Source organism: Chanodichthys erythropterus, chromosome 24, assembly GCF_024489055.1.
Source record: "Chanodichthys erythropterus isolate Z2021 chromosome 24, ASM2448905v1, whole genome shotgun sequence".
Taxonomy (NCBI): Eukaryota; Metazoa; Chordata; class Actinopteri; order Cypriniformes; family Xenocyprididae; genus Chanodichthys; species Chanodichthys erythropterus.
In genome coordinates this window covers 17406878-17426770 of record NC_090244.1, presented here as the reverse complement: position 1 = coordinate 17426770, position 19893 = coordinate 17406878, and the positions used below count along the sequence as shown (strand labels likewise).

Genomic DNA, 19893 nt, shown 5'->3' with positions numbered 1-19893 from the left:
CGGAATAATTGACTCCGGACTGTTGAATTCTTAGAAAATAATGGACAGCTGTGGTGTAACCACTTCGCGTCGTGGCCGCATTACCCCTTCAGGTGTGCATTATTTTCTAAGAAATTCAACAGCCCGTCATCAATTATTCCTTACTTAAAGTGGTCTATAAGTTTGCTGCCTACCTTTTTGGGACACCCCTCATTAGGGCTGCACGATTAATCGTAAATTAATCGAAATCGCGATTTGGCTTAGTGTGATTATGACATCGCAAAGGCTGCGATATTTTTTTTAAATTTATTTATTTATTTATTTTTGATTACATAAATATGTACACCGCGAGTCAGTGAAGAGCTGCTCTGTGATCAGTAGTAAATGACGCTCCATCTGAGAGCACAGCATTAGAAAAAGCAACACATGTCAAATATACAAACTTTCCAAACATGAGAAGCCTTTATGAACTTCTTTTCTAACAAAAGACAACATTTAATGTGCTTTTACTCCAAACTCACTTCATAACGTCAGTTAAGTGTTTGAAATAGCATTTTAATTAGCATTGAATTATAAATATACTTTATTATTTCAGAAATACCTGAGAAGGCTTGAAGAAAACAACATATAAACCATGTATTGTTGTAGTCGTCTGTTTATTTTATTCATGTTTAATCAATCAAAGCGTTTCTACCTTCTTTTTATTCAGTCACGACGATAGCATGATGCCCATTGGGGATTTCCTGGAACAGGAATTATTGTTATATTGCGTATATATTTGGAGTATTTGGAGTGTCTGCTCAAGGGCGCCCTCCGGTATGAAACAGACTTGTTTAGTGCTAGTAAAGCTCACTCAATCCTATTCAGGGTAAAAATATGAAAAATAATTCCTCTCTGAGGGAATCATTTAATCAATATGTTTTTCTCCAGTGTACAGAAGTGTACAGGTTTTTTTTTTCCCACAGTGGATGCATGCAAGACACATAGTTCATATTAAATACATGGACTCCATTTTTTATTTTGCATACCTCCTGACAAAAATAAAGAAATTATTGAGACAGATTTTAAGCATAATAATATAATATTATTAATAAATAATATAATAAATCCTTAGACCTTTCTAATGATTTATAGACATACTGCTTGCATGTTAACAGGTAACCCCACATTTTGTCATACAAGTTTTAAATATTATTTTCTAATTATTATAGTTATATTTATAATTAAATATAAATACTTTAATAATGTAAGTTATTACAACAGTAATATTTTTTTATTTGGTTTAACATTTTTATTTAGCAATAATGATAATAACAATAATAAAAATAATTATTCAAAATAATAGGCCTATATTATTAAATTGTGCAGCCCTACAAACAAGCAAAACAAGCCTGGTATTGTTTATTATTTGTTCCCCATATGTTTTATAAAATCGCAATTTTAACCAGAAAAATCGCAATTAGATTTTTTTTCTCCAAATCGTGCAGCCCTACCCCTCATGACGTGTATGATGCTCTCTAGGTAGAGAGAATCATAGGTTTTCTTTAGGTTTTGAAACAGAGCAATATTGTAAGAATAAACAGAGGTTCAAAACGTAGCTTCAAATAAATGTTATTATAACGCCTGTTAAATCACCTCTCAAAAATGAAAATGTTTGTCATCGCTAAACCTTTTATGTAAATTAATCATCACCCTCCAGTCTCCTCGCTCTCAAGCGCTCGTAATCTCTCCCCTTCTCACGTTTATGGCAGACATGCCACCCCCTATGAAGTCAAACACGCCAATATAATCTCCAAGTCTTCCTTCATAGCCTGCTCCCTGCTGCTAGCGAGGTTTCTCGGCCATTATTCCTACGCTAATCTACGATCTTTCTTGCGACTTTCTCCTTCATTCTTCTGCTAGGATTAATTCCTCATATTAGCTTTAATTACACAAATGGCTCTGTATCTTATTAATCTCTTCACTGCAGACAGAGCACAGCTCTGCACACCGTTGGTTATAAATAATTGAATGAGATTTTAAGCCACCAATTAAGTCAAGCAGCAGGGAGAGAGGAAATCCCTTGGTGGCCGATTCATTAGTAATAATGTTTGACATTTTCACCGCCACAAAATTTTTACACCATTGTGTAATTGCAACTGTCTGCAGAGGCGTATATTATATATTGACAGAAAATAGTGGTGTGGTACAGTTTGGACAGATGTGTATGAGGAAATAAAACTCTCTGAAACACAGTTTGCTGTCTAGGTTTTCTGCATTTAAAGTAGCACCAATTTTTTTTTTTAAGGTTTCGCCTGTCAACTTGAATTTGTCATTTGTTTTCACATGCAAAACAGTGAATAGGGAATTTAATGGGTATCATTCTCAATGTTAATAAGGCAAGAGAACTTGCACTGCTTTGAGTTCCTAATTGCTTTAATAAAAGGTACTTAATAATAATATTTAATATAAAAATATTAAATATTCAAATAAAATATATAAAATAAAAAATGGTAATCTTAACATTAAAATATAATTGAAACATTGTCTTAAGCAAATTCATCATGTCTATATATATATATATATATATATATATATATATATATATATATATAATATTTATACAACAGTTCTGTCTGGTTCATATTTAATAACAGCGCCCATTTTACAATTTGTTTTGACGTTTTCGGAGATGCGATCTCGAGTGCGTCAGCGGCCGTTCAGTGCTTCTGTAACCGCCGAGAACAGCTTCATCTCGGCCAGTGCCAAGGGGATTTGCCGCTGGCTCTTATAGTGGTTAAACACGAGACATAATTCAATTTGAGTACATATAACGGACAGTCTTTGGTCTTATTAATCTATTATTTGTTACAGAGCAAGTCGAATTGTGCTATAATAAATTTGATAATAATAAACGTTACGTTACATCCTTATATAGCACATTGACTACAACTAGACAGGACTTATCAGACTCTTCTCCGCTTCAAATATGTAAAACATTAAACTTTATAAACATATGTTATGTGTTATGTTATATGTTTTTGAGTAAAGAAAACGCTTTACAATTTTTTTTCCAAACATCAGATCTTTATTTACCTTTGCATTGCACAGAGGAGATGTCCAAATTGCGTGCGCACTTCATTCACGAGGGGAGGCGGATTAATGAGGCTTGATTGACAGTTTGAGGATCCAATGGAGTTAGGAGGTTTTGTCACAAGCTCTTTAAAATCCTTTTCATTCATTAAATATTTGTAAAACCCACATACCAGCGTAAATGGTGACTTTTTTTTTTTTTTTAATAACTAGTGCTTTATGTTCGACTGAACTGTACAATTGTGCTTATATGTTGTTCAATAAATATTATTTTATATAAATATGTTCATTAAGTAAAATGGATTGAGTGAACATTACATTAATACGCCATTAGATGGCGGCAACACTTTACATGAGAATTAGTCAGTGAGTCACAAGAGACTTTTAAATTGAAAGGAACTTTTGCAAAAGGAAGTTGTTTTTAGCGCTGTGGTGTTATCTTATGGATGGAAAATTCCCAAAGCTAAAAAAAAGACAAATACAAAGATCGCTTACCTCAGCGGACATTCAAACGGACTTGTATAAAGGATGTAATATTATGGACATCGACTTGATGAATGAATGTAATGCAATATACCAGACACAGGTAATAGCCTTCTCTCTCTCTCTCTCTCTCTCTCTCTCTCTCTCTCTCTCTCTCTCTCTCTAACACTGTAGAAAATTCTATGTGTTTCAATGAAGCGACTCAACGTTCCTTCGTTACTAGTTCTAAAGTGACGTTTTAGAATTAGTAACGGAGGCTTGTTCCAACTGTCAAATTGATATTTTAATCTGTGGCGGAAGGAAGTAGTGCTGTCACGGCACACACGAAGACAAACAGGGTAGGTCCAATTGCAGGTATTTATTGGGGTAATCCAAAGCGTAAATCCAGAAACAGGCAAGGGTCAAAATCCATGATAACAGTCCGTACACAAAACAAGAAAAACACAACGAAAACCAAAACAGAGAAACCAGGAACGTTCGTGAAGACACCATAACAAGGGCAGAGACAAACCAGGTATAAATAGACAGACACTAATGAATAAACACAAAACAGCTGTGTGCAATGAGTGGGATAATGAGTCCAGGAGTGAGTATGGGTAATGTAGTCCAAGGGGTGAAAACAAGAGTCCGGAATGGAGTGCCCTCTAGTGGCTGACTAGGGCACTCTCACTAGTGATCATGACATTACCCCTCCTCAAAGGAGCGGCTACCAGACGCTCCACCAGACAACAAAAACAAAAAACACAAAAACTCAGGAGGGAGGTGGACAGGAGGAGGATCAGGGGGAGGGATGGTGGGCCAGGACCAGAGCCCCCAACCAAAGGCCAGGGGGGAGCCGGTGGAACAGACCACGGGGGCTCTAAGAGGGTCGGGGTCCTGGCTGAATGCCAGGGCGGCACTGGAGGAACTGACCAGGCGGGTTCCCTGGGGTCTGGAGTCCTGGCTGGTTGCCAGGGCGGCGCTGGAGGAACTGACCAGGCGGGTTCCAGCGGTTCCAACGGCCGGGGCAGTGGCAGCAGGGCAGGAAGCCTAGACGACGGCGGCAGGGCAGATATCCTGGGCGGCGGTGGCGGTGGCGGCAGGGCTGGCGGCCTGGGCGGCGGTGGCGGTGGCGGCAGGGCTGGCGACCTGGGCGGCGGCGGCGGCAGGGCTGGCGGCCTGGGCGGCGGCGGCGGCGGGGCTGGCGGCCTGGGCGGCGGCGGCAGGGCAGAAGGCTTGGATGACGGCGGCAGGGCAGAAGGCTTGGATGACGGCGGCAGTACAGAAGATCTGGGCGATGGCGGCAGGGCAGACCAAGGTTGCTCTGTGGCCGTGTCAGGGAGAGCGGGCAGCTCGGGGACGACCTCCGTGGTCGTATCAGGAAGAGCGGACAGCTCGGTGATGGCAGCAGGCTCGGGCTGCTCAGGCGGCAGGGCAAGGCGCTTCGGTGGCGCCGGCAGGGCAAGGCGCTTCGGTGGCGCCGGCAGGGCAAGGCGCTTCGGTGGCGCCGGCAGGGCAAGGCGCTTCGGTGGCGCCGGCAGGGCAAGGCGCTTCGGTGGCGCCGGCAGGGCAAGGCGCTTCGGTAACCCACGAACAACCACCAAAGTGGTCTCCAGGCCTTGTAGGACGGAGGAAGCCCTTTTCCTCCTTCTCCTCCGCTTATGAGGGTGTGGCGGTGGCTCACCCAAAGTGGACTCACTGGCTGGAGCAGGCTCTGGAGCGGACTCACTGGCTGGAGCGGACTCACTGGCTGGAGCGGACTCACTGGCTGGAGCGGACTCACTGGCTGGAGCGGGCTCTGGAGTGGATTCACTGACTGGAGCGGGCTCTGGAGTGGACTCACTGACTGGAGCGGACTCTGGAGTGGACTCACTGACTGGAACGGACTCTGTAGTGGACTCACTGGCTGGAGCGGACTCCGGGAAGGCTTCCAGGCCTTGAGGGATGACGGAAGCCTTCCTCCTCCTCTTCCTCCTCTTACGTGAGTGCAGCACTGAACCTGTGCCCACCTCCTCTGTAGACTCTGGAGCGAACTCACGGGCTAGAGCAGGCTCTGGGGCGGGCTCACGGGCAAGAGCGGCCTCTGGCTGAGCATGAGTTGGCCCACGGTTTCTGCGGGAGAGATAATGGGAAAAACCCCAAAAATCCAGGGTCTGGAGCCCCTCCAACTCACACTGGGGCAGAGGGTCATCAAGGCATACATTAAAAACCCCTTTTAACGCCTCATCATTATACCGCAGCCCTCTTGAAAATGTCCAGAAAAACTGGGCAAAACACCCTATCTCTCTCCCCTCCTGTCGCAGAGCCAGCACCGCCCGAACAAGAGCCATCCGCTCCCTCACCGTGGCTGGAGGAGTGATCCAAATCCCCATCCTGCTGGATCCTAAAGTGATGGTGTCTTCTGTCACGGCACACACGAAGACAAACAGGGTAGGTCCAATTGCAGGTATTTATTGGGGTAATCCAAAGCGTAAATCCAGAAACAGGCCGGGGGGCAAAATCCATGATAACAGTCCGTACACAAAACAAGAAAAACACAACGAAAACCAAAACAGAGAAACCAGGAACGTTCGTGAAGACACCATAACAAGGGCAGAGACAAACCAGGTATAAATAGACAGACACTAATGAATAAACACAAAACAGCTGTGTGCAATGAGTGGGATAATGAGTCCAGGAGTGAGTATGGGTAATGTAGTCCAAGGGGTGAAAACAAGAGTCCGGAATGGAGTGCCCTCTAGTGGCTGACTAGGGCACTCTCACTAGTGATCATGACAAGTGCTGCACAAAAGAGGGTTTTAAAGACACTCCGTTGTTGTTCTTATTTATTTACACACTCGTGCCGTCGAACTGTTGTATAAACGCAATATCACACGAGTAGCCGTGCGATATGGCTGTATATCAGCACGCTGTGATTCGTCCGTAGGCACGAGGCCGCAGGTAATCACAGCGTGCTGATATACAGCCATATCGCATGGCTACTCGTGCGATATTGCTCATATATATATATATATAATATAATATATATATATATATATTATACAGGATGCGATTTGTAGCCGGGGGGACGGGGGGATTTCCCCCCTTCTGGTCTATGTATTCCTGCCTCTGCTGAATTATTTTTATCCCCGGGGAGGAGAACTGTCTCTTTACGACCACAACAAACGGGACACTTTTCAGACGCGCATTCCGACTTCGCCTCAGCGTCAGGCGCAAGTAAAATGAGCGCGGAAAAGGTAGGCTACAGGTGACTATGGGGGAGCTTCAGTTGAACAACAGTGAACTACGGTCAGATGAGATGTTGTCAGGCTATGTCGGCAAAACTTAACATGACTGGGTTCAGATCAGGAGCCACTGAATCACTTTCACCCTGTTCTTCAGCAGAAATCTAACAGCGACCTTAGATGTGTGTTTAGGATCATTGTCATGTTGGAAAAGTGCACGACGACGGGAAATAGTCACCCCAGTTTGGCTTTCTACTTCTTTAGATTTTGCATGCTGATTTTCTTCAACCCTTCTCATCAGAAGACGTTCCTGTCGAGGCGTCACTCTGAGATGGTTGCAGTTCCATCTTTTTTAGATTTTTGTACCACTTTTGCTACAGTATTCTGACTGATAAGTTAAGCTTTGCTGATCTTCTTGTAGCCTTCACCTTTCTGGTGTAAAGAAATTATTTTCTTTCTCAGATCTTGTGACATTTCTCTTCCATGTGGTGCCATTGCTGACAGCATGAAATGGGAAGGTGTTTTAACACCCTTTTATAGTCAACTGTCTGCCGTGTGTGCTGCTGTATATATATATATATATATATATATATATATAATATATAATATATATAATGTATGTGTGTGTGTATATATGTACTGTATATAAAAACTTTCCAGAAAAAAGGCAAATAAAGTCATATTTAAAATGTTGTAAAAAAAAAACAAACAAAAAACAAAAACAAAAAAAACAACAATAAACGATTAATCACTCTTTAAATTGACAATCAAAAGTTTGATAGGTTTTTTAAGGACACTTACATGAGGAGCTTTTACATATGATTTTAACAAAAATACCACAGCAAAAACACCTAAACTAATATACATTTCAAACAAGTAAACAGTCAGAAATAAGAACACATAAACAAATTAGCAATATCACAAATAAATACAACTGAACTAAGTTCTAATCAAATGTAAAATAACACTGCATAGTTATTTTTTTATGAAACGTAATGTAGCGAATTAACTCAAAGGGGAAATATGAATAATTATTCATAACTCAATATGATTTATTAATTATGATTAATTATGAATATGTAAATCGGTTAATCAGATTTACTGGATATAGCTACATTAATCTTAATATTACCATCAAATAACCTGTTGTCCAGGGAACACTTAGTGTTGATTGTGCTTATTGTGCACAATCTTTATAAACTAACTCACAAACACTAAACTAACAAACAAATAACATAACATAACATAACATAACATAACAATGTTATGCAGACATAACATAACATAACATACATATGTAGGGCAGAATGAGTAATGATAGAGTTGAACCAGAAGAGGTACTGTTACTAGAGCTATAGGAAAGTCGAAGATACTCTTGAAAGGACTCATCAGTTTCTTTTAGCAATAGCAAAGGTAAGTCTTACAAATGAATACTAAATCGCTGTTTAGCATTAAAATGTACGATACTTGCAATGTGCCCTTAGGCTAAGGAGCATCGGATCTGCAGGTTGAGGATAACTCTTGAGGTTATCGTCTGAAGTTGTTGTCAGTCTGTTGGGTGATGAGCACATGGCTGGGTGTTGTGACAACACACCCCTCTTGACAGGGCTTTTATGACCAAGTAGATTAACAAGCTGAGTCTTTGAATCAGGACTGTTAAAGAGTCTTGTAATACTCCTGTGTTGCACAGGTATGGACATACCACATACAAAAGCATTTAAATCATCCCGATACGAACGCATAGACACTAAACATGGCATGATTGAAGTTACCTTAAATGCATCATAAAACATACACATACATACGGGAATACAATGATTGTAATACAGCAACGATACCATTTCCTGGGAAGGATTCATTTATAGCACAGTCTGTCTATACATTAATGCCACAGAGTCTGTGTTCTGTGTGGAAAATGCAGAGAGATGCAGATTTTCTGTGTCTCTTCTCTGCTCTCCATGCGGCAGCCACATTCCTCGGCGCAATAAACTTGTAACTGAGAGCTTCCCGGGGGATGGGGACAGACCCCAGAGTGAGCTTAAAACTATTGGTTAACTAACCAATAATTGTGTCTGATTTGCCTCAGTCATTACAGTAAATTAATCCTTATTAAAGATACAAAAGTTATTCAGTCAAGATCAATGAGTGATTTTCTCTTGTTGTTTGATTAACATTTATGACACAGACAGTTTATTAGGCTGCTGTCACTTTAAGAGCTAATGCACGAGCCCAATATACTGTTACACAAGCGTTTTCTTTCTCACCTGTTTACATTCACTTAAGACAAAACTCGCTGTTTACAAGAATATTCTGATAAAATTTTCATGTGTATTTGTCTCATCAAATCAACTGTACTTGGAAATTTGGAAGCGGTTCTGAAATGAAGCTGGTTCTTGATACGCAACCTAAGCTTCAATGAAACCATTTTAAAATGCTATTTATTTGTCCATGCTGTACATTTTTGTTTGAATTTAATAATTTCCTTCATTTTATTTTTGATTGCCACTCCCTTTTTTATGTGCCATTGTTCCTCACAATGTATTGTTACTTTTTTGTGTATTAGCATAAGCCAGAATCAGAACTATCCAATTTAAATAATCCATTTATAAAGGATCACCTTTGAAAATAATGTAAAATATTACGTAGTGCCTCTTCTTTAGTGCTGACTCTTCACATATTCTGTGTTTTATGATATATAGCGCATAATGTCTTGCATTTTGGCCAATTAATCTGACACATATTCCCTTTGACCACTTTTATAGTTTTAGGTTGCACTGTAGGAAAAAGTGAGAAAAAAGCTTAATGCAAATAATAAATGCAGGGATAATTGCATAAATTAACACACATCTGGACTCTTATGGGGAATGACTTTATAACATAAGGCCTAGAAAGATTAGTTTAAAAAAAAAACTTGCATCAGAACGATTTTCCTAAATTCAGTTTCTAAATGGCACAGAGGAAATGAGCAGGCAATGTCCTCCCAGCATGCCTGCCTGTCTGTCACTTCACCTGCATGTCCTTTTTGACGCAGGAGGAAACTATTAATTTTCTCTATAGGAAAGTAAGCCACTTGCTCACTGACTCATTCAGGTACTAAAAAGCACTGCAAGATATCCAATATGGTTGTTTTTTTGGCCACCGTTTGAATGGGCCTTTTTAATGAAACCAATGAACTATTCACTGACAGACAAGTATGTGCGTTTTAAATTTCCAAGAAGGAAATTTCAACCCTTTTCTCTCATGTCCTCCTTGTATTATATTTACCAAGTTGATCTGTATATTTTTGTATTGCATTTATCCCATTTGTTTCTTAAGGTACAGTAAGTACTTTCAGGCGCTTATGTCAAATGGACCTAAATGAACACTTTCCTCAAATCTCAATAAAAAACAGTGTAATCTCTACAGGTGTCCAAGTAGAGCAATTCGACTGGAATTTCCTGGGTTGCCTCCTGTTGCGTACCGATCTCTGTCGTCTTACCAGATCACGGCAGTTTCGACACAGATATATTCCCCCGCCTCCTTGAGACGAGGCAGCTGAAGTGTCTTTGTTCTGCTCCATTACTCGCGGTTAGGAGCTGCGATTCGTCTCCATCTGCTGCTTCTGTCGCGCCTCACCAACTCCGGTTTCCCCCAGACACGGTCACAGAATATAAAAAAATGAAATTACTGAAAAGTGGTGGTGTTTTCATGGTCTTCTGTGCTGATTTGCCACTCTCTCAGTGGGGCCTTTCCTTTCTCTTATGAATCATTGTGTTTTCTAAAATTACACTGCTTACACTGAGAATTTAATTGAAGTTTGGCTTGTTACTTCAGTTTGTTCCTTGTGTCTGTAATGTGTTTATTAAGACAAGTTTATGGAAGCAAGTATGTAATCTGTATTAAAGGTGCTGAAGCCATTTAGGAACCTCCACCAAACTTGGACATGAATTTACAAAACTGTTGAGGCCATTATAATAAGATAAAGAAAAGGATATTTAAAAAAAAAAAAAATACCTGTGTAGAACACGTGCCAAATTCTTACAAACTTAGGCTACATTTTGTATAAGAGGTATAATGTATAATGCACAAATTTCCAGAATTATTCATTTTTTTATTCACCACATGAAATTTAACCTGAATGTCATAAAAAGTTCAAATTTACTAGAATTTTAAGAGACTTATTGGCCCTGACATATTAACTATTTATTTTACTAAGAAATAATAATTATTAGTGCTGTCAAATGATTAATCACATCCAAAATAAAAGTTTGTTTACATAATGTGTGTGTACTGTGTATATTTATGTGTATATATATATATACACACACACAAATGTAAATATTTCTTAAATATATGCATGTATACGTGTGTGTGTGTGTTAGGGCTGGATGATATGGCCAAAATTTATATCACGATATAATTCTTAATTTCGGTCGATACGATATAATTCCGATATCGATATGAACTATATAATAGCCTCAGAAAAACTGCCAAGAACGGCCACAACGTCTGAAAAATGAATTTGCCAAATCTATGAAATCTCTTCCTATAAAACTATATAATATTTAAGAAATAAAAACAGTACAAATAAATGTATGTTCAGCTTTTATTTGTATTTAGCCTTCATACAAACAAAAAAAATAAACATAAGACTCACTCACTTTTGTAATATTAATATCTTTAACATTAAACTATAATGTAGGCTGATTTTATTATCCTTAATATAGATTAAAACAAAAGTGCTTCAGCCAAGATAAAGATTGTGAACAGTAAAAACAGAAAAAAACAGTGAGAAACAACAAAAACACATTGCTGGGGCAGGAACATTGTTGAGTGTTGATGACACTAGGGGTGCAATGGTTCAAATTGCTCATGGTTCGGTTCGTATCATGGTTTTAGGGTCACGGTTTCGGTACGTGCTATTAGCACATACCGAACCGTACCGAAACCGTGACCCTAAAAATAAGACTACTGTCAAATTAAAATAAAGAAAATAAGAACGAGCAAATAAGTACATCACAAAAAAGTACAATAAAGCAAATATTCAAATAGAATAAACAGTGCTTTTCAGGTATCTAACTGCAGTTTTCAGGTACAGAATGGATAAAGTAATCAAATATAAAATAACACTGCATATTATTTTTACTGTATAAAATAAATAAAGATGAATCATTATTGAAGTTACAAAAACTATTCAGTCAAGAGCAGTGAGTGATTTCTTTGTTATTTGTTGTTTGATTTAACATTAAAAACAGGCAGCAGTAATTTTTTTCCCCCCTATAAGACATGCACGATCCAGTAGCTACATATACTGTTACACATGCGATGTCTTTCTCGACTAATATACGTTCACTTAAGACATAACCGACTATGTTTGCTAGAATACTCGCTAGGACGGACATGTTGACTTAATTTTTGTATGAATTTGTCCGCCGAAGCGCAAGACTTGAAAAAGAAATCAGTATTTGCGCTGTCTGAAATAAGCGTGTGCGCGCGTGGGATGAGCGCACACAAATCTTCTCACAGCGCGTGCAAGTTCTCTTTCGCGTCTTGTTCTTGAAGGTTTAAATCAGCAAAGCTTAAATGAGTTTAGTTTAAACAGATAGCATCGTGTGCTGTTCAGGTCTCACCTGCGCTCGCGCGCTATCAACACCCGGGTGATGACGGCGTAAATGACTGGACATTAGAGCAGACGGCACTCGCAGTTAACAGTTTACAAAGAGTGACTGTTTTGTCCACGCTTTTTGATTATCGTTGTTGTAACGTTTTGCGCATCCATCGACTGAAACATACATTATCTGAACTCTGTCTGTCTGTTTTCCATGTTGCTATTTTAAACAAACCATATTAACGCTGAGCACTGGCTGATGGCTGCGTGTCTCTGTGGTGTACGTCATCACGCCAATGGCCAATCGCGTTCTGCTCTTTCTAACGGCTGCGCCTCAAGTCAGTGAGAAATGTTGTAATGTATATATCGAAATACCGGAAATGTGTTTAAAAATCATATCACCGTTATCGAAAAAAATTATATCGCGATATATATTGATATTGAATTATTGTCCAGCCCTAGTGTGTGTATATATGTATATATATATATATATATGTGTGTGTGTGTGTGTGTGTGTGTGTGTGTGTGTGTGTGTGTGTGTGTGTGTGTGTGTGTGTGTGTGGATTATAAAAAAATATATATAATTTGTTATATGAAAATATAAATATTTTATACATAAATATAATATATTTAATATTTTTTTCATATACATGCATTATATGTATATGGGTCATTGACGAATAAGGTTTTTAAAAGTGTAAAAAGAAGCATAATGGAGATATAATTAATTTTGAAGTTTTATTAAGTGTTAACAATGAGATTATGTGGTTTTTATAATCAATTAACACTGCTTTTGTCATTTTTTACAAGATGGACAAAATTTGTCACCAAAAAAGTCATTCAGTTTAACCAAAATTTTGGTTATACCGAATATTTTCAAACAATGCTAACAGGCTGATATCTAGCTAGCAAAAGGACAATCATTTGTTTTATATTTAGTACAAGTTTTCGAAATATTACAACATTTTCCATGTTTTATAGTGGTTGTACCGAATGACCTGAAGTTTTGGGACATGCGTATGAGCAAGTGAAAACATGAATTTTTCAAATAGTTAAAAGAGATTTAGTTACTATCCTTTGCAGATGTCTGAATGATGTCACATCCTGTCACATGATACTGACCGCATGACTTGATCCAAAATGGATCAATTGGTTACTCTGAATGACATCAATGAAATTAATTTTTCTGGACATTCTTTCTCATAAAAAAAAAACAAAAACAACGACTTCTACGCATTATTTAAATACCATTTTGCACTATGTTGATATATGATGTTATAACATCATGCTAGAATAAAAAAATATATACATTTATGAGGCGGTTTCCCAGACAGGGTTTAAATTAAGACAGGATAGGCTTTAATGTAGAATAGTTAATCATGGCTTAAAACAGAGATTAAGTACAGATTACTAAAACTGTGCTAATCTGAATTATCATGAGAAAGGTTGCCTAGAAAACATGGAATGAACCAAGAAAAGCTTAAAATTGTATGGAACGCAGAAGCAAATCCAATGAAAACAATGGCAGCAGAAAAAGACTGCAATCCAAAAAAAAAATAATAATCTTTATACTAAACAAGATCTTTTAAAGCAAGCAAAATAGATCAGCTGTGGAAAAAAAAGAAAAAGAAATGCCTGGAAATCTGTTGAATGTTTATGATTTATATATATATATAATCCTATGATTATCAATGCTTTTGTTTTGTCCTGTACATAGCAACAAACTAAACAATTATTTAAACATGCGATGTTCGGTGTTGATAGTCTAGAAATGATACTGGTTTGATCCACTATCATAGTGGTTGCTTCAATATATTTACAAGGCAATTCTTGTTAGTGGGTCCACAACGCAAGCACAAGCTCAACACTTTACCACAACGGTAATCTCCAAAAAACACTAACATAACAAAAACCTTTTAGATAATAGATCAATAAACAGTAAGAAGTCTCTCCATATTCTCATATTTCTAAAAAAAAAATGCATAAAATAACACTTTTTCAACATTTACTCTCCCACTTCAGCCCAGTGCAAAGCATGATGGGAAGTGAAAGTCCTGTTTTATTGGGTTACTTGACTGAAACATGTTATTTCAAAATGAAAACATCAAGTGAGTTCTAGTAACGATTTCAAGTCAATTTAACATGAAGCAATCACATTTTAAAGTATTCAGACCCCCTTAAATTTTTCACTCTTTGTTATATTGCAGCCATTTGCTAAAATCATTTAAGTTAATTTTTTCCTCATTAATGTACACACAGCACCCCATATTGACAGAAAAACACAGAATTGTTGACATTTTTGCAGATTTATTAAAAAAGAAAAACTGAAATATCACATGGTCCTAAGTATTCAGACCCTTTGCTGTGACACTCATATATTTAACTCAGGTGCTGTCCATTTCTTCTGATCCTCCTTGAGATGGTTCTACAACTTCATTTGAGTCCAGCTGTGTTTGATTATACTGATTGGACTTGATTAGGAAAGCCACACACCTGTCTATATAAGTCCTTACAGCTCACACTGCATGTCAGAGCAAATGAGAATCATGAGGTCAAAGGAACTGCCTGAAGAGCTCAGAGACAGAATTGTGGCAAGGCACAGATCTGGCCAAGTACATCTATATCGATATATATCCAAGTAATGCATGTGTCTTCTTTGAAACACAACGTTAATCTGAAGTTAAACCTGCCTCCTGGTAGGTTTAATTTAAGCCTCTATTTAGTCCTGGAGTAGCTCTAGTCTTTCTCCAGGAAATCAGTTTATTAAACTCTGGACTAGACTAAGTCTAGGACTATTTTAAACTATGACAGCAAAAGTATTTCTGTTAATCTGGTTTAAAGGGCCATTTTATTCTAGGACTAGGCTTAATCTCTGTCTGGGAAACCGCCCCTATTACATAAGATATTTTAATCACAAATTAAATGGCTGTATTGGCCTTTGGACGGTTAAACCGAATTAATTTTTGACACTTCAAATTCTTTAAAATACCTTTATATGTAGCAAAATATAATTAAAACATTTTGGATTCAATAAAATAGATCTAGATGTACTGCCTTACATACTTTGGATGTCATATCTTTTGTTTTTTATTATTATTAAGGCCTTTGGACAAAAAAATGACCCGTCACGTCACTGACCCATATACATAATAAATATACACAATACACATATATTGTGTAAACACAAACTTTTATTTTGGATGCGATTAATCACGATTAATCGTTTGACAGCACTAATAATAATAAAAAATATGCAAATATTAAGAATTAAAAATATTTTTTACAAATATTTTTATTTTCAAAATTAACTACTTTGAGTTTTTTCCCCTTCGTTTTGATATCAGGATAGTTACATCACAAAAATGTGTATTAATTCAGAAATTATAAAAATTTTCTTCATATAAGAGATGCATTCAAGTATATTCATTTTATGTGTGAACTGAATTTATAATGTATTTTTAATGTATTTTTGAATGAATGGGTGTCATGTCATTGACCCAATAGCTCTTAGTGACCCATATCTCTTAGTAATTCTTGATATGAAATTTTTTCCAATGTTCATCATAATGTACAGATGGGTTGACCCTATCCGTTTCTTCTGACAGGGCTTTCTGAAGAGCGAGCGAGTGGCCCGCATGGTCCAGAGCGGAGGCTGTTCTGCCAGTGACTTCCGCGAGGTCTTCAAGAAGAACATCGAGCGCCGTGTGCGTAGCCTGCCCGAGATCGACGGCTTGAGCAAAGAGACTGTCCTCAGCTCCTGGATCACCAAATACGATGCCATCTACAAAGGAGAAGAGGACCAGCGGCGGCCGCAGGGACGCATGCCCTTCAGCGCTGTGTCCGAGCTCATCCTCAGCAAGGAGCAGCTTTATGAGATGTTTCAGCAGATCCTGGGAATCAAGAAGTTTGAACATCAGCTGCTCTACAATGCCCTGCAGGTTAGTAGTTGCTGAGTTTTTATAGGTCTGCAATAGAAAGATGGTATAATATAGGGCTGCACAAAAAATTGAGATAAAAGCAAAACCGTCATATGGTTTAGCGCAATTATTAAATTGCAAAGAATTTCTGCATCTGCTCCGAGTTTGGGTTGCTTTAACGTGTATTTGGGAAGACGTGCCAACCAACTTCCCAAACTTGTAATGAGAAGTGTTTATAGACAGAAGAGAAACTTTAAAGGCTTCCTGCGGTTTTCTGTCAAAATTAAAGTTTGATGATTTAACGTTTGAAAATGTAGAAAATAATGGTGTGTTCAGAAGTGGGGAAACTCGTTGTTCCCAGTAGGAACTTTTAACTGGAACGCCCCCTCAAGTTGGAATTGCAATTCGGGGGAAGTGCAACAATCCCAACTTCAGAATCCAATATAGTAGTAATATATTGTTTATTAGCACTTCTGTTTTGAGTCTCAATAAACTCAGTGGTCCACACAGTACTATCCAACCTCTATCTGTGGACATGATACCGATCAGATTCCGAAAGAGCAAGTAGAACAAAGGTTTTCCTAGATGCGTCCATCTTAGATTTCTGGCTTGTGTACTGGAACGTGGTTAACTCGGTTGTGACGTTATTCCCACCGACGACATCCCTCTTCTGAGGTAAATGGAATGCAGCGTAAGACAGCCAAAAGTATTAGTATTGTAATTGTACAATTTACATATAAAGTAAAATTATTTTATTAATTTCTTAAATGTTAATTTTTATTTAAGTATGAAATATTACAATACAAGTATTTCTTTTTTTGTTTGTTTGTTTTAATTTACTTTTAATTTAATAATTTTTACTATTTATAGCCTTCTTGATATACACTGCATTCCAAATTATTATGCAATTGACATATCAGTAAGATTTCAGTAGAATAAACATTCAGATTTTAGTTTTTCTAAAAAAAAATGTTTGTTCGTTTATTTATCCATGACTTTTTAGATAACTGGTATCAATCTCAGACAAAATAATTTGCCAGATCTATGAAAACCCTACTTAGAGGTTGTTCCACATTATTAAGCAAGTCACAGTTCTCATGCAATATGGGGAGGAAGAAAGATCTGTGTGTGAAACTGAATGGAGATTATCGAATTATCATAAGATTTGTGATTATTTAGAGCACAGCAGAACTCGGTCTATAATCTCCATTCAGTTTTCACACAATATTAGTTGTTTTCATGCCTTTTGCACAATGCACAATTTCATGCTTTTCATCTTCAAAAAGATCTTTCTTCCTCTCCATATTGCATGAGAACTGTGACTTGCTTAATAATGTGGAACAACCTCTTTAAGTAGGGTTTCCATAGATCTGGCAAATTATTTTGTCTGAGATTGATACCAGTTATCTAAAAAGACATGGATAAATAAACGAACAAACATTTTCTTAGAAAAACTAAAATCTGAATGTTTACTGTACTGAAATCTTACTGATTTGTCTTACTGAATAATAATTTGGAACACAGTGTATAATCTCAAACTGTTGTGCAGCCCTATAACAAGCACAGCAAATCTGGATTTTTTTTTAAAGTGCATTTTAAATTGCAGTCCCGCTCCCCGCCCCTAAAATCATTTGAAGCACCTCTTGGGTTTAAATCATTGTGAAATGAAATTTAACTTCCATCAATTTCCATGTATTTTCTAGAGACATTTATTTTTAACTTTCTCTTAAACCACAAATGGCAGAGTTTTTGAATGCTCTGAATGCTTTTATCAAACGTCTGGGGGTTTGGCCATGACAGCTTCATCTCTGTGGATTTTAAAAATGTCTGACACCACAATTCAAAACATTTTTGAAAGAAAACATAATTATCATAATTATCAGTTGTGTTTGATTTTTCACAATCCTTATTATAAATAAACATGTCATAAAAAATGCTGTGTGTTTTCAAAGCCTTTTTCAAAGTCTTTTTCTGCTTTTTTTTTACGAGGAACATTTATATTTTTTATGGTGTATAATCCCTTTTTTCCATAAATGGAAGTGAGTTGCACATCATACATTATTTATTTAAGGTGCAAGATAGCCTTAATATTGAATAAAAGATTGTGTAGTCATAGCATTTTGCTGATTTTTGAGGAAAATCTGCACAAATACAGTACCTTATTTTCTGAGAAAATAAGCCAAACCTGATTTTGCTAAGTTACACCAGGTCAAAATTGCATTGTTGAGAGAAGAAAACGCACATAAGTTGCATCAATGTATAAGTCACATTTTATTATTACATTCGGAATAATGTAAAATACCAATAAATAAAACTAATACTAACTTGCGTATCTTTCTCATTAGGCACAAATCCAAATGTCGCTTTAGAATACAAGTCACAGGACAACTTGACTTATATTCCGGAAAATACGGTACTTTGTAGTTTAGAGCAAATCTGACAAATTTCTTATTGGCCTACTAATTGTCCCTGCATTTTGTATGCCATAAGTCATACTTAACGGCTTACAAATGACAAACAACCCAGGACAAAACACTTTTCTTTTGGATTGAGTTTTTACAATTACATGTTGTGTTGATTGTTTTTCCTAATCACGGTAAGCAGTTTAGTGCCTTTAATCCTTTGCCCTTTACCTTAATCACCTGAGCACAGGTGGCTTTATCCCATCATCAGCCGCTTTGAAAACATCTCAGAAAGGTCAGGGGTTGATAGAAAATGGTCCAACTGGCTTGCCCTCCTGTTATCTTTTAACTAGCCTTTCCCCAGGGGACAGGAGGAGTAAAAGAGATGTGGTGGGTGGTCTTCACGGACGTCTCTTTTCATCGCAATTGCAGTTAGCAGATCAGTGCAATTAGGTGGGTTGAGCCCAACATTAATTGGCACTTTTGGCATCTAACTGAGATCTTATGGTTTGGAAAAAGCAGGGGACTGCACATTATGCTTAATATTTCATTTTCTAATTATCTTAGAGTTTGTTTGTTTGTTTATTTTTTATTTTTTTACATTTATTTGTGTATTCATTTAAATCTATTTATCTAGATGCATTTTTTTATTTAAATATATTTATTATATATTTTATTTTATTAAATATATATGTATTTCTGCAACTCTAGCTTTTCTCCTACATCTCAAGATACTGTCTTGGGTTCAATAGAATTCATAATACAAATAATTTCATCCCTTCGTTTGTAAAAACAAGCAAAAATCATATTTACAGTAACACACAATGAAAGTCTAGAGGGCATCATGTGTTCTGAAAGGATTAAAAGCTGAAATATGCAGAAATATGCAGTGCATGTTTTTGTTAAAGGGTCATGAACTGCATTGTTTTATTGTTTTATAATGTTTCATGGGGTGCACTTATAATGTTAGTATGCTTTTTACATCAAAAATTGTCATAATTTAGAAATATAAGGCATTTTTCCTACCCCGATTTTAGCTCTCTGAGTTTTAAGTGCTTGTCTGCTGTGAGGCCTCAGTGTAAACGCCCACTGCTGTGATTGGCTAACATCTTTGCATATAAAGCAGCTAAGTATTACTCTCTCAAAAACTTAGCACATTTTTACAATTACAGCTCTCAAGGTTAACTAATCGTGAAAAGTGTTGATTATAGCATTGCATTGATCTATGGCATTATATTTAGATGGTGGCA

General features: G+C 37.3%; 1 protein-coding gene across 5 annotated transcripts in view; it reads left to right on the top strand.

Annotated features, from left to right (window-relative positions):
- cadps2 (Ca++-dependent secretion activator 2) overlaps positions 1 to 19893 on the top strand; it is a 182509-nt gene that overhangs the window by 59245 nt on the left and 103371 nt on the right. For all 5 annotated transcript variants that reach the window (XM_067380104.1, XM_067380101.1, XM_067380102.1 and 2 more), the window contains exon 3: positions 15930 to 16262. In XM_067380104.1, the coding sequence (XP_067236205.1) occupies positions 15930 to 16262 (333 nt within the window). The remainder of the gene's footprint in view (positions 1 to 15929; positions 16263 to 19893) is intronic.